The sequence below is a fragment of the Tiliqua scincoides genome, chromosome 4 (assembly GCF_035046505.1).
Source record: "Tiliqua scincoides isolate rTilSci1 chromosome 4, rTilSci1.hap2, whole genome shotgun sequence".
Taxonomy (NCBI): Eukaryota; Metazoa; Chordata; class Lepidosauria; order Squamata; family Scincidae; genus Tiliqua; species Tiliqua scincoides.
Window position 1 is genome coordinate 80,023,148 of NC_089824.1, and position 24,043 is coordinate 80,047,190.

At 42.7% G+C, this 24,043-nt stretch overlaps 2 protein-coding genes across 3 annotated transcripts in view; one reads left to right on the plus strand and one right to left on the minus strand.

Annotated features, from left to right (window-relative positions):
- Positions 1 to 339: 339 nt before the first annotated feature.
- Positions 340 to 19,859, minus strand: RIOK1 (RIO kinase 1). Of its 2 annotated transcripts, none has more exons than XM_066624184.1 (18): positions 19,782 to 19,859; positions 18,277 to 18,400; positions 17,104 to 17,299; positions 16,651 to 16,741; positions 15,852 to 15,921; positions 15,225 to 15,267; positions 14,525 to 14,617; positions 13,463 to 13,575; positions 13,261 to 13,341; positions 12,283 to 12,369; positions 10,226 to 10,363; positions 8,867 to 8,970; positions 8,094 to 8,200; positions 6,935 to 7,000; positions 4,873 to 4,992; positions 4,572 to 4,625; positions 2,224 to 2,373; positions 340 to 1,153 (listed from the first exon to the last, which is right to left on the minus strand). In XM_066624184.1, the coding sequence occupies exons 2-18, from the start codon at positions 18,345 to 18,347 to the stop codon at positions 1,043 to 1,045; spliced, it is 1,695 nt and encodes a 564-aa protein (XP_066480281.1). In that variant the 5' UTR covers positions 18,348 to 18,400; positions 19,782 to 19,859; the 3' UTR covers positions 340 to 1,042. The 2 variants fall into 2 exon arrangements, with proteins under 2 accessions (XP_066480281.1, XP_066480282.1); XM_066624185.1 differs by lacking the exon at positions 19,782 to 19,859 and adding an exon at positions 19,633 to 19,775.
- A 67-nt stretch (positions 19,860 to 19,926) lies between these two features.
- CAGE1 (cancer antigen 1) overlaps positions 19,927 to 24,043 on the plus strand; it is a 42,891-nt gene continuing 38,774 nt past the window's right edge. Inside the window, exons 1-2 of the mRNA XM_066625597.1 lie at positions 19,927 to 19,971; positions 23,500 to 23,654. Coding sequence (XP_066481694.1) covers positions 23,550 to 23,654 — 105 coding nt within the window. The 5' untranslated portion in view covers positions 19,927 to 19,971; positions 23,500 to 23,549. The remainder of the gene's footprint in view (positions 19,972 to 23,499; positions 23,655 to 24,043) is intronic.

Genomic DNA, 24,043 nt, shown 5'->3' on the forward strand with positions numbered 1-24,043 from the left:
TCTGTGAATTTTCACCATTTTAAAGAAACAAGTGTTACACTTGACCAGAATGATCCAAATGGAGGTTATTGCTCATGTGTATCATGTCCTCTGACTGCAAGTGCCCCTTTCACACTAAAAAATTGCAGTATTGAGTTTTAACACAATTGGAACATACTGGCAGCAAAGATGCAGGAGAAACAATAAAGAAACTGACATAGGAGAATTAATCATAGAAGCAAGTGGGGGGGGGGGGCAATAATGATCATATTTCCAAGACAGGATATAAGGAACTGTATGGGCACGACTCCATTGCTCTTCTCTCACCTAGCAGCAAGAGATCAAGTCTGACACCAGCAGACCGAACCCCTCACTGACTGACAAACAGCAACAATAAGAAGCACTGCTCTCTTCTCTATAGTCCATCCCAGCTTCTAGGCCAGAAAAAGTCCAAGCATAGCTGAGAGAAGGATCATCTCAACTAGCCTGGCTTTTATCCCTTCCCTGCTCCCAGCATCCCATGAGAACAGTGAAGGTTGACGGGGAGCCTCTAATGAGCACATACACACGTCAATAAACAAGGGGAAAAAGTCTTTCCCCTTGCAGAAATATTCTCACAGGCAACCTGTAGTGCTTCAATGTAGATAGTTTGAATTCATGAGAATAAATATATCACTAAACACTATACATGTGTATATGTAAATCATCAGGTATAGCTTTTGGACATGAAAAATAAAGGCACCATATGGCATCACTATGGATTTTCTCACTACCACTTAATTGTACAAATTACTCTGGACTGGCCAACTGCCTTAAGAAATTTCCAGTTTTTACGTAAAATAATTATCCACAAGATACATTTCTGATGAGAGCTACACACTATATGCATGAAGACACGAGACTACCGTACTGAAGCTCGTCTCCCCCACTGAGAAGAAGGTGTCCATTCACAATGCTCTTCTGAGATTTGCTAAGGTGAAGGGGTATTAAGTTCTTTGCTACCAACGGAGTGACCCAACAAGTCTCAAACAGCTAACACTGCCCTAAAAATGGCAAATGTGGCTTATTTGCCCTTTTTCATTTTTGCAGTCTTCTCTTTTCGTTTCTTCACGTGCTTTGGGATCTTGTGTTTTCTCTTCTCTCTCTGAGCCTCTTTGGTCATCTTCTTCCTTTCCTGGAAAAAGAGAGACAAATAATTTTAATATAATAGGTCTAAAGTACAAACAGAACTGATCAATACCCGAGTTGCATTATGAAGCAAATGGTATAAGAACATAAGAAGAGCCCCACTGGATCAGGCCATAGGCCCATCTAGTCCAGCTTCCTGTTATCTCACAGCGGCCCACCAAATGCCCCAGGGAGCGCACCAGATAACAAGAGACCTCATCCTGGTGCACTCCCTTGCATCTGGCATTCTGACATAGCCCATTTCTAAAATCAGGAGGTTGTACATGCACATCATGGCTTGTAACCCGTAATGGATTTTTCCTCCAGATATGATACTGCTTCTACCTGGAGGCACCATGGATTCAACTTAGGTCTTCCAGTAAGCAAAGTAGATGCCCTACCATTGCTCCTACTCAACAGTCCTTCCCCACCACTCACCATGGAAGTGTGTGAGCAGTTCAGGGTACAATTCTATATTCAAACTCTGAGCTCAGTCATACTACTTGTTCACAAAGAGGCTGGGACAGATATAATGGGATACTGTAGGTGATTATTTCCCAAGTATTGGAATACTACAGTGAAACTTGGTAAGTCCATTTACACTGTAATTCTCAGAAGTCCCAATGACAACTCAAACCCCAACATTAAAGGGGAGAGGAGGACAAAATATGCAAAATACATTAGCTGAAGCAAGATGTCTTGAACATTGTGTTTTACTAGTTAATTTCAAAACCAATGGTACAATTTGAACTGCTGTTTCTCTGAAACAGAAGCCATTCACATGGTTAAATGGCTCTGCTGCTATTTTGTTCTTAAGCCACAACATAAATAACATATTCAATTGTTTCTATCAGTACTGACGACATCAAATGCTCCTGAATTACAGATACGAATATCACTATGGGAACCACTGGTGGGCATCAGTCTTGCTGGACACAAGATAAACTGGGAGACCCTGTGCTGAATGAAGAGAACCTACATAAACTGACTAGACATGCCTGCAAGAGAATCATAGCCCCTCCCCCCCAAGAACATCACTATCTTTAGGATGGTTCTAGCTGAGGACAGCAAACCAACCTTTTTATCTACATCAGTTTTATCATCAGGTCTATCTTTTGGATGCACAGACACTTCCTGTTCTTTACAGTCAGATTTAGAGTTATCAGAACTGCCATCATCATCAGAATCAGATTCTATGTCCTCTTGGTTTTCAAGGAGCGCAGGCACCTAAGGAACACAGAGTTTTATTATTTCACACTGAATTTCAAAGTGACAAGCAAACAGAGATTGCTAAGGAAATAAATATTGGGCGCAATCCTAACCAACTTTCTAGCACTGGCCTAGCCACAATGCAGTCCCAAGGTAAGGTAACAAACATGCCCTTACCTTGAGGAGGCCCCCTTGACTGCCTCCCCACTGCAGGATGCAATGCACGGTACAGTGGCACAGCTATGTCACTGCTGGAAAGCTGGTTAGGATTGCACCCATTGTTAACTAAATATGTCTGCCTTTTAGCAAAGCACTACGCTCTTACAACACCCCTCTTTTCAAGTATCTAAAAGGCTATTATAATATCATATTATTTAAAAATACCAAAATTTTCATAATTTTGGCCAGTGGTGGTATCACTCACACACACACACACACACACACACACACACACACCCAAGTGTGTCACCCAGTGCAGTCTGCACCTTCTCAGCGACACCCCCTCCCTTCTCTGTGTGCAAAGCAAGGAGAATGAAAAATTCTTCTTGTGAATGGACTACAGTAGCATTGGCCAAACTTGCCACTGCTGCACAACAGAAAAGTGGTCCCCATTCAGACCACATCTTTCTGTTCTGCCTGGGTGCTGCATGTAGTCCTCCATGATCGGGGGGGGACAGGGAGACTCTGGGCTGTTGTGTCTGCTGCCTGGCATCCCAGAACACCATGTTACAGGAAGTTAGGGCAGATGCGACGGCCCAGAGCATCCCTGTCCTCCAATCATGGATACATGCGGCACTGGGCGGAATGGTAGGGTCCACTCACCAAGTGAACGGATTCATTGGAATGCCAGAACTGGTCCCTGGGTGGGGTTTGAGCAGCCCTGGACTACAGTTTCCCATGAAATCCAAACTTGGGAAACTGTAATTTGTTCTAATTTTGATAAGAAACCATGATCTGAAACCATTGTTTGAACTACCCACAATTAGAACTAACCACATTTTTCCCATTTTGGGCACTGATAGAAAAATGTGGTTAATCTAAAACCAAAAGTGGAAGCTTTCAGTCTCTTCCTCTTGTGCCTTGAGGAGGAAAGAGGTAGGAGGACTGTGAGAGCCTGAGCTTTGCTGCAGTTGATTCATGGTGAATCTAAATCATGATTTAGATTCTGACTTGTTGTAGACTGCAAGGGGGTAACAAACCAGTTATCAGCCACCATAGTTTGAAGTGGGTCTGGAGATCGTGGTTTGGTGTCAACTATGATTTGTCAATTCAGATATAAGACCATTGCTCCAGCTCAGATTCTTCTGCACTCTGGAGACGAGAGTAAATTGATAAAGCTGAGTGCCCAAAGAAGGGACAAACAGCTATGGTTTGCCGGTTGTACATTTGGACATGTGGCTTGTGCTCTGCCAGGAGTCTCCAAACCCCAGCCTGTGGGTCAGATGTGGCTACAGTGAGCCTCCCTCTGGCTTGCGGCAAGCCTCTGGCCTGCCAGAGGCTTTCATCCCAACATTGCTAGCCCAGCACGAGGCTGCTCTCTCTCGAGCAGCCAAAATGATGAGTTCTCCTGAGCTCTTGTGACCTTTAGAAGGCACTGCAAGAGCACCAGCCTGTAGGTGGAGCACACCCTATACAACAGGAAAAGCAGCTGGGACTGCTGTAGAGGTGGAGCTTCAGCCTGGTTGAGAGAGAGAGAAGGCAGTATGTGGGGTTGCTGCCACTGCCACAACAGTTGCCTTGGACCCACCTCCCATGAAGGAAAGGCTGTGAGAGATTCATTGCTATTTTTGCAAGACCCTGAAACTTTTCCTTTGCTCCGTCACATCTGAGGCTCCCCCCCCCCATTTTCAATATGGGGGAGAAGGAAGATGGACTGGGAGGGCTGAATTATGAGGTCTGCTATGCTGAATAGCTGCTTGAACTTTCTCTCTTGCATCAGAGGCTTTTCCCCCCTCCTTTCAGAGAGATTATGAATCGCCACTGTTTGGGTTGGAGATAACTTTTTCTGTTGGGGGAAATCATGGAACCAGGACTGTGGTGCCTCTGGCACCAAGTTGGTGGAAACAAAGTAATTCATATTTACAATACATGAAAGTCAAATACAATTTTGGAAGCGGTTACAGACAAAGATCTTGCACACTTTCTCCCTAAAAAACATTTATGATTTACATACAATATTACTGAAAAATACAGGAGTAGGGATATTATCACCTAACCTTCTGAACACCTGATAAATCCTTTTTGAGCCCTGTCACTGTCTGGTAGAGAATCTGTGGGGGAAAAAAGAGAAAATTTCATGATAAAACATGTTCTGAATGTTTGAAGAGTGTCACAAAAAGTAGGCCCTTGGTATAAACGGGGGGGGGGGCCCTCAGCAATTTCATGACTGAGGTGAATTTGGAACTGGCTTACACCCTCTCCTCACAACAACCTTGTAATATAGATTAGGATGAGCAAGAGTGATTTATCCAAGAGTGAGCTCCATGGTTAAGCAGTGATTTGTCTGAAGTTACTTACATTATCTTGCTGCACATTTAAGGCTGTGTCTTCTTCCTTCAGCTTCATCATTATGTCCACATCTCTCTCATAGTTTTTAACTTCAGTCAGAGTTCTGGGGATATAGGCCTTTTTAAACACCTAATAAGGCAAAACCACCAGACACACAATCAATTCTACAACATCAATATTTTACAGTGAAACCCTATGCCTGTATCTATTCAAAAGTCCCTAGAGTTCAAGAAGACTTACTCTTAGATAAGTGTGTAAAGGAGTGCGGTCCTACAATCCTGCATGTTTACTCAGAAGTCCCACTGCAATGCGAACTGCAGTCATATATCCTTAATTTCTGTATTGAATTTTAAACACACAGATTTCTATCTATATGGAGCCAATATAAAGCAAATAGAAATCAGCATCTATGTAAAACAGAATTACATTTCCCTTATGTCTGACATGAGCTGCTGGAATGCCTTCTGGTAACAGGAAAGGAAGCAGGTAACAAACGGTGCAGAGATCAAAATCACTGCAAAAGGTTTCTCCACAGGAGTAGATGCAAATTTTTAAAAAGTTAACATTGTCTCTTTAACCCATTTTTGCCTGCCTACAGGTGTACACATTTGGTCCCTGTTGCATATATGCATCGTTGAGCAGAAATGACTTAAACATTCCATGAAACACATACTTGTTTTTCATTGGTCTCCCTTTGAATTTTTCTTATGGCCCCTTTTTGCACTATGATCTATTGTTATTTTTATTGTATTTGTTTTTACTAGATTTTAATGTGTTTTAATTGTTGTAAGTCACCCTGGGCGCCTTTTTTTTTTTTTTTAGAATAAGGCAGAGTATACGTTTTTTAATATACATTTAATATACTTTTTTTGAGAATAAGGCAGAGTATATGTGGAAGGGATTGTCACTCCCGAATTGGCCTTTTCAGCCACACTAGACACTGTTCCAGAACCACCATTCAGAGCGCAATACCATAGTCTTTCGAGACTGAAGGTTGCCAACATGATACGTTTTTTAAACAAACAAACAGGCAGCCCAAATCTAACCTGCACTGGAACAGGCAAGCCAACTGGCCTTCACCGTATCCAATGCAGGTTAGGAGGTGGCTGTGGCACAATTCAGAGTAAGGGGATACTCATTCTCTTACCCTGTGTCATGTGCTAGCCACCCCCATGGGGCTACTCAGATCTGTGCCAGCGAATTTGCCAACACAAATCCGAGCAGCCCAGTGCAACGCCGGGCCAGCCGGTGGGGGGGGTTTAGGATCCAGCCTAAGTTGCTGAAGCCGGTCCACCTCCTTTCCAGGCCCAGTCTGTTCACCAGCCTGCCCTTCCTCTGCCCAAAAGCAGCCCTGTTCTGCCCTCCTACCACCCCATGTCAACTGCCCTTCATTGGCACAAACATATCCCTGCCTGGTTGGGATTATGTGCTGGGAGGCTGGTGCATGTTCTCATGCTGACCTACCCAGCTCACAAGTCACTGCAAATGTGCTTTACAGCACATTCACGACACTCATGGGCAAGTGCAGGGGACCTGCCCTGGTCTAATGTGAGGTTGAGATTGTGCCCTTAGGTACATAGCAAGCACAGTTCCCATAAGTTGGAATTTCCCATGGAAGTATCTCTTCTGGGGCAGCATTTGTGATCTCTCTCACAATTTTTAATTGTTTAATATCAGGACCCTCCAAATCTATTCCCATATAAATCCCCATAAATATTTCTTACTGCATCCTGCTAATCCCTGAATATAAGAACTTTGAGCCAATGGATTAGAAAAATGAGACCCTGCAATCCTAACCACACTTTCCTGAGAGTGAGCCCCATTGAACAAAACAGGACTTACTTCTGAGTAGACCTGGTTAGGCTTGTGCCCACAATTAAGCATCCGTGGACTAAAGAAACTATAAGAAAAATTTGAGGACAAAGGAAACCATACAATAGGTGTTTAGAAACTATACATGCATTGGATAGTACATAGTACTGTCAAAGTAATGAGGAACATTTTTAAGTCTGCTCAAGACGACATGTGATGGACACAGAATAAAGAAAAACAGACTAAGCGTCTGTCTTACCTCTTCATCCACATTATCTTGATTAGATCTTTCTTCCTCTGTGCTCTCAGATGCTATTTCCATAGCCTATAGGACATCATGCAAGATATAATAAGCCTCAGTATCAGAAAAGTCTTTGGAAAGAGCAACCTAGTTAGCTACTGTTGCCCCAGTTTTCTTAGGTCACAATCCTATCCAACTCTCCAGCACTGATGCAGCTGTATCAATGGGATGTGCACTGCATCTTGCTGTGGGGGGGGGGGGCAGTCACAGAGGCCTCCTCAAGAAAGGGAATGTTTGTTCCCTTGCCTCAGGACTGTATTGTGGCTGCACTGGTGATGGAAAATTGATTAGGATTGGGCCCTCAGTAATGCTTCGTTTAGTGTCTTAGGGCCCAAGACTAAACAGTGTGCACTGGCTTACTGGCCACTGGAATGGTACATCATGGGTGAGTTGGCCTATACCACTTTGCAGAATTGAGCAGTGTGGCTTTAGAAGCTGTGGCTAAGAGAGCAGACAGTAGCAGACCAAGATTATAGACAACTAGTTTCAATCTTGTTTATGTTGCAGTGAGAAGGGGCTAACACTACATGTGCACATCCTTCATATCCAATAAGCAGGGTACTGAAGGTTTTATAACTACTGGACTACTGTCATATATGATAATAAAATACTGTTACTTTAATTTATAAAAGAGTTGTGAGTGCCAAGGATCAGTGGTTTTCAAACAGTGGTACAAATTCCACATCACAATATGGCAGGTGGCATTTGGCCCCACTGCCATAGAGCTACATGTCATTGCTCTTCCTGACCTGCCATCATTAGAAGTGGGGTGGGAGCACACTAATAGCAAAGTGTGGCCATGCAGTGAGCTGGCCCTTCAAAAGAGATGTGCGCCAAGCAAGAAGGGTACAGAGCAGAAGAGAGTTCAGGTTGAAGTAGCAGCTAGAGAAGCCTCTTCTTTGCTGCAGGGACTACTATGGAGCAAAGGGTCCACTTCTGTGCATAACTGCAGTCTTTGTTAGCAGTGTTACTTGGAAAAGTAGTGCCTGCAGAAGTGGTATTCAGAAAAGTGGGACTTGTAAACAAGCAGAAACAAAGAAGGCTGAAAACTTTTGCTTCAGACCTAGGTCTTTATTTCTAACACCTTCCCATAGAAGCAAACCTTCCAAAATCTTACCTTTTCAAGATAAGCATCCAAGTTCTCACTTGTAATGGATGGGTCTGTGACAAACTCAAAGAGCTCTCTCACGGTCATCACTGCAACATTGTATTTCCGGAAAAAGTCTACCAGGAAGGGCAGAAAAAGTTGATATAGATTGTTATGATTCTAACATATCAGGGCAGCCTGCATAAACTGCAGTGGCTCACTGTGAGCGTCAGCACAAGGGCAGGGCTAAGGAGCCCTAAGCTCCCCCTTACATAAAGGAACACATAGGAAGAGTAATACCTAGAGGTGTTGCCAGAGAGTAAGATAGGATTACAGCTTAAATCTTACGAACACAGTGGGCTTAATTTTGAGTAAAGTATATAACACTATGTTCAAACACCTCTTGTAATTCCTGAACAGGGATGCACAGATCTCTTCAGTAGGGTTTACTCTCGGGTAAGACTTACTCCCTGTGCTAACTGAACTATCCTGGGACGTATAGGAAGCAGACATAAGTGACCCATGCTTTTTCCAAGTACTTGCCTGGAAAAGCTTCCAAATCAAAGCCACCCTTTAATGGTTGGCAACCTTCAGTCTCGAAAGACTATGGTATAAGCCTACAGCACCCGGTATTCCCAGGCGGTCTCCCATCCAAGTACTAATCAGGCCTGACCCTGCTTAGCTTCCGAGATCAGACAAGATCAGGCATCAATATATACTTTGTTATCATTTGACACAGAATTCAGGAGAGGTCTGAGGTAAGCAGAATTCAGGTAAGGTCTGATGAATTGCTTCCCACTCACCATTGATGTTCGCACAGTCTTTCCTCAGGAATTCTAAAGCGTGTGGGTGGTCATGCTCCACAGCCTGGGATACATCTATGATATATACCTCCCCACTGTGGTACCTAGACAAGAATGAAAGGGAAGTAAACCCTTTTATTTTTAACATTCTTATTTTGATTATTTCCAAAACACAATCTACAAGAGGCATATTAGAGAACATCCTACCATCATGGGGAAAAAAATCTCCTGGGCCAAGGACCTGAAAAGTAAAGTTTTTATAAAGTCTAAGCCATTTATATAAAACAGCAGCATTATGATATATGTCTCAAATTCACCTTGTATGGTGGAAGAAAGCCGATAGCCAAATTAAGGAAGAAGTCAGGGGCTAGATAGAAGTCAGTAAGTATGTTTAGCCATTTCCTTTAATTACTTGATCTTTTGATCATGCTCCACTTTCTAAGGATGAAGTGGGGAGAGGTTTGAGGGGTGTATCCTAGTGAAACAGCAATTATGAAATCCATGGGAAGACAGCTGGATGCAGATTCATGAAGGACAAGATTTTACTTAAGAAAACCTTGGAATAAAATAGCTTGTAATTCTTGCAGCCCTCTGAAGGAAATGGACTGGTCATCTGAAAAATGCCTCTCTATGTGCTAATTCTTGGCCACTCTCTCACATCATCATCTGAGAGCTGCTGTAGCATGGAGGCTGAGGGTTCACAGTGGTGAAGCCCCTGGTCCAAATTTTATGTAAACCAAGACCTTTATCAGCAGCTTCATGCAAAGCCCCTATTCTCCTGCCTGGGCTGCCACCAGCTGGCCTATCTCACAGTGCGGTTTTAAAGATTAACTGAGATTAGTTATGTGAAGCACTGTGAACATCTGAAATTGCACAACTGCATAGCTTCAAGCACACAACAGGCTTTGATACTTCTTAAAACTTGCACGATGTGGAAAGCCAGCCAATTTTCAGTGAACTCTAAAGTCAATTTCTAGAAACGGATAACAGAAGTCATTTGTAAATTGTTCATTTTGTATGAAAAATTAAGCTTAATTATACCTGAAGAACTTCCTTCCACTGAGGAACTTTCATTCTGTAACGGAGGAAGAGGAGCAATTTTTTTCGGTTCCTCTTATAGCTCCTTGAGTCCCTGAAAGTTAGTTCCTCAGGGTTCCATTCCCCTCCACTAGTTTAAATGGAAGAGGTTCTTAGAATATAACTCCTTTTTGTTTTTTGAAAGCCATGCCAGCTCAAAGAGATTTCTGGGGAACTGCAGCCAGGAGGAGAACACCCTTCCTTGAGGGCACCATTGTACACCACAGCTTTGATACATTGTACAAAGAAATTCATATCAACTCTAAGGTTTGGAAAACATACAGCATATTAAATTCACTCAGATCTGCATGAACAAGCCTGGCATCCTGGTACATTCTTCTCATATATTGTATGACTTGTAGATACAACTCTCGAGCTTTTGATTCCGATACCTGGGCATTTTTCAACAAAGGAGCAGGCCTTGAGTTAAAAAGAAGGAAAAACAGTATAAAAATTCAGCATGCAAAAATTCAGCTACCCTTCTACAAAATTGTACCCACTCAGATTCAAATGAGAGAGCGGAAAACAGGTGTGAAGGGATCACACCAGCAAGAATGCTGGATTGGGACAAGGGAAAGCCAGGTTCAAATTTGTGTTCAGTCATGAAATTCACCAAGTGAGTTTGCGACAGTCAATATCTCTCAACCTTTCTGAATTGTTGGGAGGATAAAAACAAAGAGGACAACGTGATCTTGCACGCAATTCCGAGCATTTCTAGAAGACTGGTTGTGGAACATCAGTCTGACATAACACATATATTTATGGAGCCATGGAGATTCCGTTCCTGGACCACTACCACCCCCACCCTCTACCCCCGTGGATACAGAAAACCGTGGATAATGAAATGCACAGTTTTCAGAGCCAACCTTTATTCCTAATGCGACCTTTGGAGAGGCCACCCGAGACCTCTCCAAGGCTCAGAATGGTCCCTTTGGTGTTTTTTGGACAACTTCCAGTTTTACTGGAAGTTGTCTGAAAACCACTCCAGGTGGCTTTCTGAGAGAAGCTGTGTGTGGCCTCTCCAAGGCTCAAAAATCCTCCTAGAGGTGGATTTGTTCCAGTCGTGCCTTGGAGGTCTGCAGGAGTGGGAGATCCAGGGGCTCAGCATTTGAAGTGGGGCGAAGCCTCAAGGCTTCACCTGTGCACCTGACTTGCAAGTCGGAAAGATGTTTGTCTTTCCTGTTGCTTTCCTACTTGCACCTGAAAACCCTCTTTTAGAAAGGGGCAGGCTTTATGCTAACCCTTATCCTAAGCCTTTATGCTACATTTTACCCTAAGGCAGGGGTCTCCAAACTTTTTGGCCAGAAAGCTGCATGAAATATCTGGCATAGTGCTGAGGGCTGGAAAAAAATTTAAATATAAAATTTAAATAAATTAGAGATGGAACTTAGATGAATGAATAAATGAGCTCATTCACTCAGCCTCTCCAGCCCTCAGAGCACCCTCCAGGTGCAATCAGAGCACAGCTCTGGTCATGCTCTGTCAAGTGGGCCAGAGGCTTTCAGGGGACAAGAGGCTGGCGGCAGGCCAGACAGAGGCTCACTGCGGGTTGCATCTGGCCCCCGGGCCGGGGTTTGGAGATCCCTGCCCTAAGGCAAAGGTTCCTAAACTAGGACGTTGTGACACCCCAGCCAGGGAAGCCCTGTCTCTGCCCCCTAAGGGGCGGGGCGACGGGGAAGGCAGCGACACAATTGCCTGGATTGCGGTGCTGTCAGGGACAAGGTTTTTTCCCCCCAACTTACCATTAGCAGACCCAGCCTCTTAGGGGATGCAGGAAGTCTCCCAATGCCTCTGTGGGGCTGCCCAAAGGTCTAGAATATCTAAAAATAGCTATCGCAAACTGGAAGTGGATCGCAATTGCTATTTTTAGATATTCTAAGCCTTGGGGGGTCCTGCAGAGGCATCTGCAGACTCTGCGCACCCCCAAAAGGCTGGAGCTGCTAATGGTAAATTGGGGAAAAACCCTTGTCCCCGGCAGCAGTGTGATCCTGGCGATCATATCACTGCCTTTGCCCCACCTCTGCAACAACTTACTCCAGTTCCCCTAGAAAGTTTGGGAACTGCTGCCCTAAAGGTATGTTAGTCCACATCCAACATTGCAGCATTCTATGGAACGCTGCCCTAAAATATTTCAGTCAGTTGAGGTGGCCAAAAGCCCTACCACTGCTAATCACAGTACATTTGAAGATTTTTTAAAACAATGAAGTTAAACAAAAATATTGTAGGATTTGAGCATTATTTTTTTCAAACCTTACTATTTCTTGGTTGATTTCATTGTGGTGATGCTTTTCTCAAAAACTGGTTTATCTAACACACAGTGTGTTTCTGAGGATACTTACATATCATTTTTGCCAATAAAGCCCATAAGAAGAACGTGACTTCTTAGCATAATTGGTTCTGGGCATGGAATTTGTGCTGTGTGTAACCTACAATGCAAAAGAAAAAAAGCGCTATTACATAGTATAGTAATACCAAAGTGCGTTGCACGTAAACAGCATGAGAAACCATTGTAAGAGTAACAAGCAACCATACAGCCCCAGGGGGATAATCTAGAGCAAAGAATGGGAAAAATCAGGGTCCCTACTCCCTTGAGTCTGCCAACATTCTGAACAGTCAACTATTCGCTGGCATGTGTACGGAACAGTCACACACATTGTCTGTCTTGGAAGGAAGGCAGACGGAAGAATACTTTCGGAAGGAGTAGCCTGGCATCTTCCACTTTCTCCTGAAGTAGTGTAAAAGATGAATTCGATAAACCTATCAACTTATGTTTGGCAGCAGTAACAAGAGCAGATGAATGTGGATTACTCCCACAGCTGAAGGCATATAGGTAGAAAAGGAAAGAGCTCTACTTCTAAACTGATTACATTTTTACTGTGTAAGAATTTTCAAGCAAGTGTTAAGAAAAGTGTAAAAAAGTGCAACAAAAATACTAATTCCAAAAAAGACCTTCTTCTTCACTACTGGAAGAGCAAAAAAGGTGAGTTACAGCCCCAGTGGCAGTGATCTATGAGAAGGTGAATCATATGCAGAAAAGTCTGACTTGGATAGGAGGGAAAAGGAATGGGATTTAGGCTACATTCCTTTAGCACTTTCTTGGGAGTAAGTCCCACTCAACTTCTGTGTAGAGGATAGTGCAGTTAATAAATTTTTAGTCTCTGTAGACCCTACAGACCCTTTAGTCTCTATAGACCCTAGAATTCTATTTCAACTCCCAGCAGGAAACAATGGTAGTGTTCCCAGTGGTCTACTACAAAATGGAAGAGGAGAATGAAGGCAAGATTAAAATTTAAAAAAAAAAAAGAGAGAAAGGTCACCTTGTCAAATTCCTCATTTCTTTTTCTGCCCAAGTCTTGACCATTTTTCTTGGGTTTCCTTTACAATATCCATGGCGAAACCTTGAGAGTACAGCAAACAAACATTATAAGGACCCCAAAAAGAAGCTATTTCTTTATAAATAGTTCCAAGTCAGATTGGAAAAGCGAGAGTTTAAGTATAGATTTTTAAAAAAAACCTCACCTGAATTCTCCACTCACGTACTTATCCCGGTCTTTAAATATCAGAATAGACGTTTTATAAATCTTTATTGCTCTGCTCTCTCCATTTGCTGTGCTGGCATGATATACATTAGCCTAGAAAATTGCAAAGGAGAAAAACATAAAAGCAAATATGTATATGTTGATTTTTAGATGAAGATAAACAAGACTTCCTAAAAACTAGTTTAACCTTTAAATTATGATGCAGTGGGATCCTACTATACAGGCCTCTACTATTTATAATTCACCAAGCCAAATATAGTCAGCAAGGAGAATCAACAAACCTCTTTATTTTGTTGCACGACAGGACTGAGAGGGAGGTTATTAAGCATCAATCAACCCACGAAACATGGCTAAGACTATGTTTCCCTAGGTGGGTTACGAACTGTGACCTCCTCTAGACATCACATGCGTACAACCACGGTTCTGTTTACGTTTTCAGCCTGTAGCCCCTTCCCAAACACCTGGGTCATGAACAGAAGAAAAATAATAACTTGGACACTTCTGCATGCAGATGTGCAAACCCAGGCACAAGCACAATCTGCTGTGTGAAACAGGTTTTTCCATGCAAACCAATTTCTCTGCAGGCATCTTAATTATTCTCACAAAAGGAATGCTTCTGCACAAGGCACTTGTATGGAAGAAAGTCGCCACTCTCTCTTTGCATGCCTACAAAGAGAACATCTTCACCTCATAGACCTGCCAAGAGAGAGTGGTGATTTTTGTCTTTTAACCTCTATGCCAACTTTTGCCTTAACCCATACACCTAAAGCTTTCATTTGCCTTTCCATGTTTCCTTAAGTGCATTATTTTTGCCTTTTATCCCCACCTCCCCAGAGTTGTGCTTCCCTGGTCGGCAGGTGCAGCTCCAGTGGCAGCACATGCCTCTCCATCAGTGGCACTGGCCTCTGCACTGTCACAACATTTGTGACTGCACATGTGCCTGCCTGCCTCCCCTCCCCCCCCCCCGTGGGAGCACTGTAGGGTTAGGTTGCCTGACTCCTGTTTAAAGTGTGTTTTTAAAGTGTGTTGTAGTTGAACCAACCTCTTTCCCTGTGCTGATGCAGCCATTAATCTCTGAGATGACACCTCTGGTTAGCATCTTGAATAGAATCATTCGTGTTCTTGGATCCAGTACCTCAAGAAGGGAGGAAAAAAGGCCCAGAAAAGTTACATTATTTGGAATTTGTGGAATGACCACTTCTAAGCTTGAAACCCAGAGGAATGGGCTCCAAGAACCAATTATTTTTAATGAGCATAATCAAGTCTTCTCCAAATACCTAATATGTAAGAACACTTTGCTTGCCAGTAGTTCTGATATAGATGACAGCCCTAGGTTTTAAATGAAATAGCAGCACTTAATGGAAATCTGATATTTGTATAAGAGTATACTCTAATGATATCTTGGGCAACATAGAACCGGTCTTGTTCAGTTTTCCCACTGTGTTAATCTCCACAGTTCTTATCTTTCCGTTTTCTGCATTTATCATCATGCTATTCTGTGCTTGGCACGGCTGATTAACAACCCTCATGGGTTTACTGTTTCCAGTATTCAAAATTTATTACTTGGTGAACAGATCATAGCAAAAAGGCATAACAAACAAAGGAGAGATGGAGTATGGCACAGGTTAGAGGAGTAGGGCAAACTGAATGACATTGTTAGTTCCCTTCTTCAGAATGTGGATTACTGGTTGTAGTAAAAATGAGGATCTTTACAACTACCTTTTAAAAAGTGCATGACTTACTTGCTCTACAGTTGCTCTGTCCGATTTGTCTTTCACTCGGTACCTAGTGGAAACACAATCATTAGACTGTACCAAAATACTGTGGGAGCAAAGTTTCTCTGTTTTTGCCTCCTGGAACTTTATTCTCCCCATAGGTTATTATGCTCACTAACCCCAAAGGGAGCACCTTGCAGCTTAAGGATTAAGGGCCTAAACAGGAGCCCAACAAAGCAATGACACTTCTTCAAGGCACAATCTGTTACTCAAAAATGTAAGTGGCATTCTCTGTATTTGGGAATAGTTTCTGATATCACCCAAAAGACTGCTTGATGGACCACTGCATTTGACTGGCAGCAGAATCAGAACTGCTGGCAACAGCTACTATCATGACGGGGGGGGGGGAAACCAGCAGCATGGAAAATAATTGATCGGCATACAGAGCTTTAGGAGTAGTTCACTTCTCCACCTATCAGTGGTAGCAATCTACTGTATGTTACGGCCAGCAGCTGATACAAATGAACAATCAAAGCAAGATTTCAAGCTTTTAGAAACGGTAAATCCTCAAGAATCAAAGTTTTTAGACCCCCCCGCCCCACAGAAAATGTTCTATAATACCCCAATACTATTCCATCAACGTCACTTACTTACATTTCCGCTTCTCTTTGTCTAGACTTCTCTGTAACTTTATTTATAACAGAATCAGCAAAATGTAGCTTGTCTGGAAAAGGGGGAAAGTAGCACTTACGTTAAACAGAAATTAATGTACAAAAGCTTTTCCACCCCGTTCTCATCATCCAATTAAATAGGCTTCAACTCTGAGTCTGGAACATGTAAAATATACTACGCACGTCACATGACAGTGTTGGTTAGGACAGCAAAGTTATAGATATTACAATGCTTGTAAAATAAGGTCACTATCTTCGGCAAAGCATTGCACTTAACTTCAACATCAATCCTGAATTGTTTTACTCCAAAGTGGATCAGGCCTGCTGCTACTCCAAATGGAGACTGAACAGAAATATGGAGAACTAGGCCAAGGCTTAGTAGCCACACCCAACTCTCTAATGACATTATATAAGTGAGCACCAGGTAAAGACAAACCTGAGCAACATGACCACACAGGATGATTACCATTTCCCTCCCTGACCAACTGCACCCCTTGCATGCCAAGTCAGCATATTGGTGACAGGGAAACCAACCTGCTTACCTCCTCTGTTCCTCAACTCCCTTTTCTAAATAAAACCAGTTATCATGGACCTGTAGTGATGTGTATGAGTATGCCACTTCACAAAAATGGTGTTCCCAAGCCCTTATGATGTGGATCCACCCATGGGGGGGAGGGCGAGACAAGGTGATCACAGTCACACAAAAGATCACAACTTCAGCCCACAAGAAATGGTAATGTAATGACTCCTTACTCAATAATATGATGGAAGATCATACATACCTAGATTAATTTTGTGCTCAAATTTTCTTAGGGCCTTATCTGTAGGAGTGGACATTTTTGCTGCATTGCAATTGAGAATCTGTCTGTTTCCCTGAAACAAATGATTTGTGACATAATTATAATTGGCAACATCTACCTAAGGCTATTATAAAATCTCACATTCACTCTGGCAGACATCAAGAAATAAGTCACTTTTTCACAACGATTAAGCAATTTGAATTTCATGCTCGCGCTCCCCTATTCCTTCTACCCCCCCCCCCAGCAACTTTACACAAAACAGGGTCTTTATGCATGTGTCAAGATATCATGGCTAGCTCTCTGAAAAACTAGTTCTAAGGCCAAAACCTTTCATAAGGTATAACCAGGATGTGAGCCCAGGACTGCCCAGAACTCACTAAAGAGCAAGAACAATGGATATTGGCCCTCAAGTCACACATTCCTTAAACAACATACCTGTGGGTTTCTTCCAGCAGATAAGGGATTTCGCTTTGTGAGTTTTCCAATGGCATCATCCCAGTCCCAATCATCTTCCTCATCTTCACCACTATCATTAGATTCATCTGCATCTTCTTCTATGCACTCATGTGACTGCTGTGTCTGAATTATTGCTTTCTCCTCTGAAGTCACTTTGACGACCTTTGCGCATTCACTAATTTTTTTTTAAAGCACATATTTACCAAAGTTTTCATGGACTCAACATACAGCAAACAAAGTAGCACAATTAGCTCTCTATTCAAGACACTTCTTTCAAAGCTTTGTTTTATAATGAAATGATACCCAGGAATGCTGGTTAATCTCTGCCCTGCTAGCCAACCTAGGCTGTGCTGCAACGGCTGACCACAAATGTGAGCTCAGGCTCACCACCAGAACACACATTTTTTAGGCTGGGTCTACAAATGCAGCTGCAGACTGTGATGGTAGAGTGGACCACATCCCTTCTGACTTCAGGTGGACACTTAAGGTTTCTGCATGTGCAAAACTCCCTGCAAGTTTCTCACACACACACACAGAGCAGTAAGTAGGCTGAGCTAGAAACGCCATTCCTGAGGTGCAGGTTTTTGAACCTTGAGGAAGTTTAAAAAATGGTATCCCTCACCTAAAATGGTATGGCTTTACTGGAGGGTCACACAAAGTTGTCTGCAAGTGTGCTTCAGAGGTAGTGGTACAATCCACTCTCATCACCTTAGAATTCCACCATTTCATTCTACTGCAAACATAGACTGAACAGTATTCTGCCAAGATCATCCATCTTGTGTGAGACCCAGAGAGAAACAGAAAGCAGCATGGCACTCTTTCTAAGTATCAGGACTAGGTCTGAAGAGATCTGTCCTGATGCTGAGCAAGGAGAATCACTCTGACTTGTGCCAAGAAGCTTACAAAGCAACAAGATATCTTGCAAACTCTTCCGCAGCTTGGAGTTAGAAGACCCTGTGGGCTGTTATGCCCCAGCAGCAAGACATCAGAATCAAGATCCTGCACTTTCATCTAAGGGGAGGTGCCAGCTGAAGGTGACTACAAATTTGGATTGGCTAGCCTGGTCACAATAAGTCTATGGATTCTTTATAAGGTTTTGTCTTGTTGCCAAATCATCAGAAAAATCACCTTAATATTTCATTTCTGCATTACCTATCAGAAGATTCTGCATCATCAAATTGTCCTGGAACGATCTGTCTCATAATTTTTTCTCTGTAATTCATTATTGCTGATAGGTAGACACCAGTGCAAGTACTTCTGCCGTCTGCTTAGTTTCCTATAAGACAAAAATGCAGATGTTACAACAGGGGAGCATATTATATATGCTACACTGGGTGTTCATTGTCTACATGCCAAGTGCTAGAATTTCTCAGCCCCATGAAAAAATACCATCCTCCTAACCCTCCCAAGCGGTTGCTGACGTGTTTAGAAGAAGTTTCTTAAACATTCCAAAGGTTGTAATCCTTACAGCCTTACCCAAAAGTAAGCCCCACTGACTATCACTGTTAAAAGCATATATATAGTAGCCTGTTAAAAGTCCAGACTGGTTACACTTCCCCAAATCCAGTCACATACCATAGTCGCACCAAGTCTAATATATTAAAAATAAAATACACATTGAAATGAATGGGGACCCACCTGAAATTAGCTCATGACCCACCTAGTGGGTCCCAGCCCACAATTTGAGAAACACTACAAGAACTGCCTACCCTTCCATCTAATGAATGCCAAAAGAGGTTAACAACAGTGCATCATATAAATGCTATTATGCTACAAGGATGTGATTAACATAGAAATGTTTTGCCCTGTAATAAGAAGATATGCTGTATAGGTTTCCAACCTTGATGGAAGACAACACATAAACCTGAAGCAAAATACTTACCCACATGTTCTCTATATAGTAGGGGTGGCCAAACCACAGCTCACGAGCCACATGCACATATAATGTGCAGCTCTCAGAAATATGATGCTTGAATCCTTTCTGCATCACATTTAACAGAAAAGGTAAACAAGAAGTTTTCAAGCTTTAAAAATTATTTACCCTGTATAAACTGGGTAAAACACATTTTACCCTGTATAAACTGGGTAAATGCACATTCTGCATCACATTTAACAGAAAAGGTAAACAAGAAGTTTTCAAGCTTTAAAAATTATTTACCCTGTATAAACTGGGAGTCCACTGGATTAAAACATAAGTTTAATGTTCATGGTGAGTAAATATATTTAAGAATTTAAATGCATCTTAGATATTGCAGCTCCCAAACATCTGAAGTTGATCACATGTGGCTCTGACATTAAGCAAGCTTGGCCACCCTCTGCTATAGTAGCATGGGGATTGCATCCCTTTGCTACCTGTAGGGCTGCAATCCCACCCACACTTACCCAGGAGTAAGCCCCATTGACTATAATGGAACTTACTTCCGAGTAGACATGTCTAGGATTGGGCTCTGCGGCTATCCTGTCCACACTTTCCTGGAAGCAAGCCCCATTGACTATAATGAGACTTACTTCTGAGTAGACAGGCACAGGCTTGGGCTCTCCAGCTCCCACTGTACACAACTGTTTGCTATCTAGACCAGTGCTTTTCAGGCCATGGCAAAAGCACACCTGACTGCCCAAAGCCTCGCACGTCCTCAACAAGGCTCCTTCAGCCCTACCTGCTGCACTATGGAGCACTCCAAGCCAAGGGAAGCCTCTGAGGCTGCGGACCCACGAGGCACGAATCAAATTCTTCCTGCACACACATCATCAATGACGTTGTACGGCTCCCCCGGAGGGTCACATGAAGTCGGCTGCCAAAGCGTTTCGTAGGACCTGCGGGGGTGGAGTTGCTCATAGGCTTGCTCGGTACAGTCCCGATCCAAATGGAGCCTTCCTTCCCGGGGCAAGCCAATACCTACCAAAGGGTGCCAATAAGGATTAGAACCGTCCCCCCATGGCTATTTAAGAGCCCAAGCATGTCTACTCAGAAGTAAGTCCCATTGTGCTCGATAGGACTTACTCTCAGGAAAGTGTGCAGAGGATTGCAGCCTGTAAGCCCAAGCCTATGCTTGTCTACTCAGAAGTAAGTCCCATTGCATTCAATAGGGCTTACCAGGAAAGAAGGGATAAGATTTGGCCCTAAATTGTTTTGGAAATGGGAAACATGCATTGAGTGTCCTGCTCTGGTTGGCGCAAGAAGTCTTCCCTAATTCTGCTGATTGAGAGACGTTTAATTAACGAACACCAGCTATTGCACCTTGCAGTTGAGCCGTGCGCTGCACTCCTGAGCTGACTCCTTCCCTACATGGCTAGATCCTAGCTGATTTAGGGCCAATCCTACCCAATTTTCCGGTGCATGTGCAGCCGTGTCAATGGGACATCCTGTGGTGGGGAGGCAGTCACAGAGGCCTCCTCAAGAAAAGTGAATGTTTGTTCCCTTACCTTGGGGCTGCACTGGTGCTGGAAAGCTGGATAGGATTGGGCCCCTAGATAGCTGCATCTGAGCATATAGAAAAGATTTGCTGCTGCAATACCATCAAAGCTTTCCTTGCCTTGTTATTTCCCTAAGATTAGCAGATACAAAGGGGGACAGAGTGCTTCTACTTTTCACCATTGTACAGAAGAGGGACGTTTGGCAAGTGCAGGTGGAAGGGTTTAAAAAGCTGCACCTGCCAACATTCCCTCTTCTGTACAATTGTTAAAGGTAGAGGCACTCTGTCCCCCTTTGTATGTGGCAACCCTACTTAATGCCGGACTGACAGCAGCTGCCAGACCCTATATGTGTGTCCATTCGGAAATAAATCTCAGTGTGCAATGGAGCTCACTCCCAAGTCAGCGTGCATGACTTGTGCCTAACAGTGCAATCTTCTATATGTCTACTCATAAGTAAGTTGCATCAGAGTCAATAGAGCTTGCTCCCAAGGATGTGCATAGGCTTGCAGCCTAAAGCTGCTGTCCCAGACTCGAGAGAAAGCCCCATTGAATTCAGTACGGAACTTACTCCCGAGGAGACATGCCTCGGATCGGAACGCACAGCGAGTATACCGTTGAGCGGGGCGAATGGAATGTTTATTCTCAAAGCGGCCCCTCCTTGGTTTCTCCGTTGTGTGATTGGCTGGGATGGTTTAGGCTCTTTGTGACATCACTCGGGCTGCTTTGGCCACCTGAAGTTTGACCATCAAGGAGCAGTCAGCAGCCGCTTGAGAAGAGGTGGGGAGGACGTGAGTGGTGGGCGGGCTCCTCGCAGAAGTTTGGGATCTACTGAACCTCAATGGAGCCAGAACATTGTGAGCAGATTAGCGTTAAAAGCGACCCAAAGAGAATGGAAAGGCTTTAATTCCTTATCCATTTCCCTTGAGCATATAACTGATTATGGGAAGTATAAGCAGGTCTCTTTCAATGAAAGTATGCTCAGGAAACTCTCTCTCTCCTTCACACACACATAATCATTCCTTTCTTCAGAAACACTGGTTCTCCAAGGATGCTGGAGCTGTATATGGGGAAAACATAGTAGAGTAACAAGCTTCTCCTTGGCCAGTTTGGAGTATTATTGGAGATCTCTGTTGATCTCAGAGTGGGAAGATCATGAGGGGTTTTCATATCCAATATGAGACATCACGTGTCTCATAAAATGTCTGCGTTCAGACCAAGCATGGGAGTATACCTTTATCATGAAGCAGAAGTGTTTTATTAATCTCTCTCTTGAATTTTTAAAATTTAAAATTTCTGAACAAAAACAACATAACACAACAATATGATGTTGTGACATGGTATTGTGTTATCATAAGCTGAATCATGTTAGTTGTATCTTTGAAAGACCAAATAATTCAAGGGGTCATTTGGATGCCTCAGCATTTGGAAGTGGAAAGGCAGAGTGGGTGGTGTTGACATATTTTGTAAAATGGAACCAAACAATCAAACATGTCAATGTTTGTTTAATTTTATAGTGCAGTTAATTGATGGCCCATACTTTGTCATACCTCTCAGTACAGTTGGGTGGAGTTGACAATTTACAGTATTTAGCAATTGCGAGCTTTAGCCAGGCATAAACCAAAAAGTTCTTTATGCAGAAAACAATTGTAAGTATCCATAAAAATATTCAGAAAGATCTTATTCAGATTCAGTAGTGTGAGTAGGTAAGAAATATTTGAACATTCCATAAATATCTCTCATAATCTGCAGCTTATTTACAATCCCACCACATATGAAAGAATGATTTTTATATCCTCTCCAGTATAAAGCTTTTTGGATCAATTTCATGTCGAGTAGTTTTATTTGTGTCATATACCATCTGTGGTTGATTTTCACTGTTGTTCCCTTAAGTGATGGTGATAGAGATTCAAATAGTACTTTATTCCACAAGCCTGCCCACATATCTGTTGACAGGTATTTTTCCCAAGCTAAACCTACACTGTTAGCTTTCCGCTAGGACTTTCTAAGCATTAAATTTTGTAGAACAGTAGTGATAACAAATCTTTGGTAGATGAGTTGAAATCTAACAAAAGATTTCAAACTTGGAGCACAAGCCTATGTGTGTCTACTCAGAAGAAAGCATCACTGAGTTCAGTGGGACTTACTCCCATATAAGTGTGTATATAATTACTGCCTTTTGGCCCACCCACCCCCCCAATAGTTTGCAACTTGATCCTATAGCATGGTGGGGGATAAAGTTGACTAGCTAGCTAATCTTCTCATTCCCTGGTTCTTTACAAAGGAATTGGAGACAAAATGAGTGAGCTGGAAAATTTTGAACCAGAAGAAGGGGAAGTTCTGAAGACCTTCCTTAATCGAGGCACCAGATAAACTGAGTTTTGATTTGTGTGGGAAATAGTTTCTGAAAACTCAGAACCAGGCAAATGTCATAGTCAGAAGCCCTCCCCCAGATTCCATTTCTCAGTTGTCATAAGCCATTTTCAAATTCATGATCACCATGTTTAGCTAGTCATGATTGAGTCCTGTTGATTTCACTGCTGTAATTTGAAGGTGATAAAACACCTTTTCATAATTAAAAAGACAAACAAACAAACATTCCTAAAATTTTGTGTGCAATTAAAAGTCATGCTTTATGTCAGGCACTTCATTCCATCTTGGATGCAAGCTTACCTTTTATGTTGTATATAGTGTGGACATGTGTCAGATACTAAAAAAATTCTGAAAGTCAAAAATATATTGCTGTTTTTCCTTTGGCTTTATTGATAACTATTAATATATACCTATTGTGGATATATGATTGCATGCATGCAATAGATATAGGTGAATCAGTATAATTTTTCATCAGTTCAATCACTATAACTGAATCAGTATAATTTTTAAGACCTAATTTCTATAGAAGTGTTCCTATCATCTAGTAGTATTTCAAAATAAAGACAATCGAACCTTGTTGTTTTTCTTTAGAAATCATCACATCAGAGGACGATCCATGTGCCTGGGAGCTTTTGCGCATCATGAGTGAAGAAGATCCTATTTCCATCAACTATGTTTCTCTGGAGGTGACCTACAAAGACTCAATGAAAGCTGAAAGCGGCAGCACAGTTTCAGAGATCTCTGAAGTACGTTTGTTCGAGAATATGGTTAAGAGTGCTCTCTTGCCTGTTTTTAGAGTACAGCTTTCTGTCTATATTGTAGCCATCATTATTTTATTTATGTATGTATTTTAGATGTTTATAGCATTTCACAATAAAAACTCTGTAAGTGGTTTAGGGCCCAATCCTGAAAGTGTGCACTGGATTACCACTGGCGCGCACTGTCGCAAGTGTGCCATAAGGCATGTGTGCAGGCCCTAGTGCTGGGTGAGCGCTGGTGGTAGCCCAGTGCTAACTGGAGCTGGGCTGCTGCTGGGCAGCCGCCAGAGCTCCGCTGCTCGGTGGTCACATGGACCACCAACCAGCAGAGAGGTAAGTAGAAGTGTGGGGGGAGGCAGGGATGAGGTGTTATAAGG

Coding starts and splice junctions, on each gene's coding strand:
- RIOK1 (XM_066624184.1), bottom strand. CDS start 18,347: ATGAATTACAGAGAAAAAATTATGAGACAGATCGTTCCAGGACAATTT. Junction 13,342..13,462: donor TACGTGAGTGGAGAATTCAG/GTGAGGTTTTTT, acceptor TGTACTCTCAAG/GTTTCGCCATGGATATTGTA. Junction 10,364..12,282: donor TTTATTGGCAAAAATGATAT/GTAAGTATCCTC, acceptor TTTTAACTCAAG/GCCTGCTCCTTTGTTGAAAA.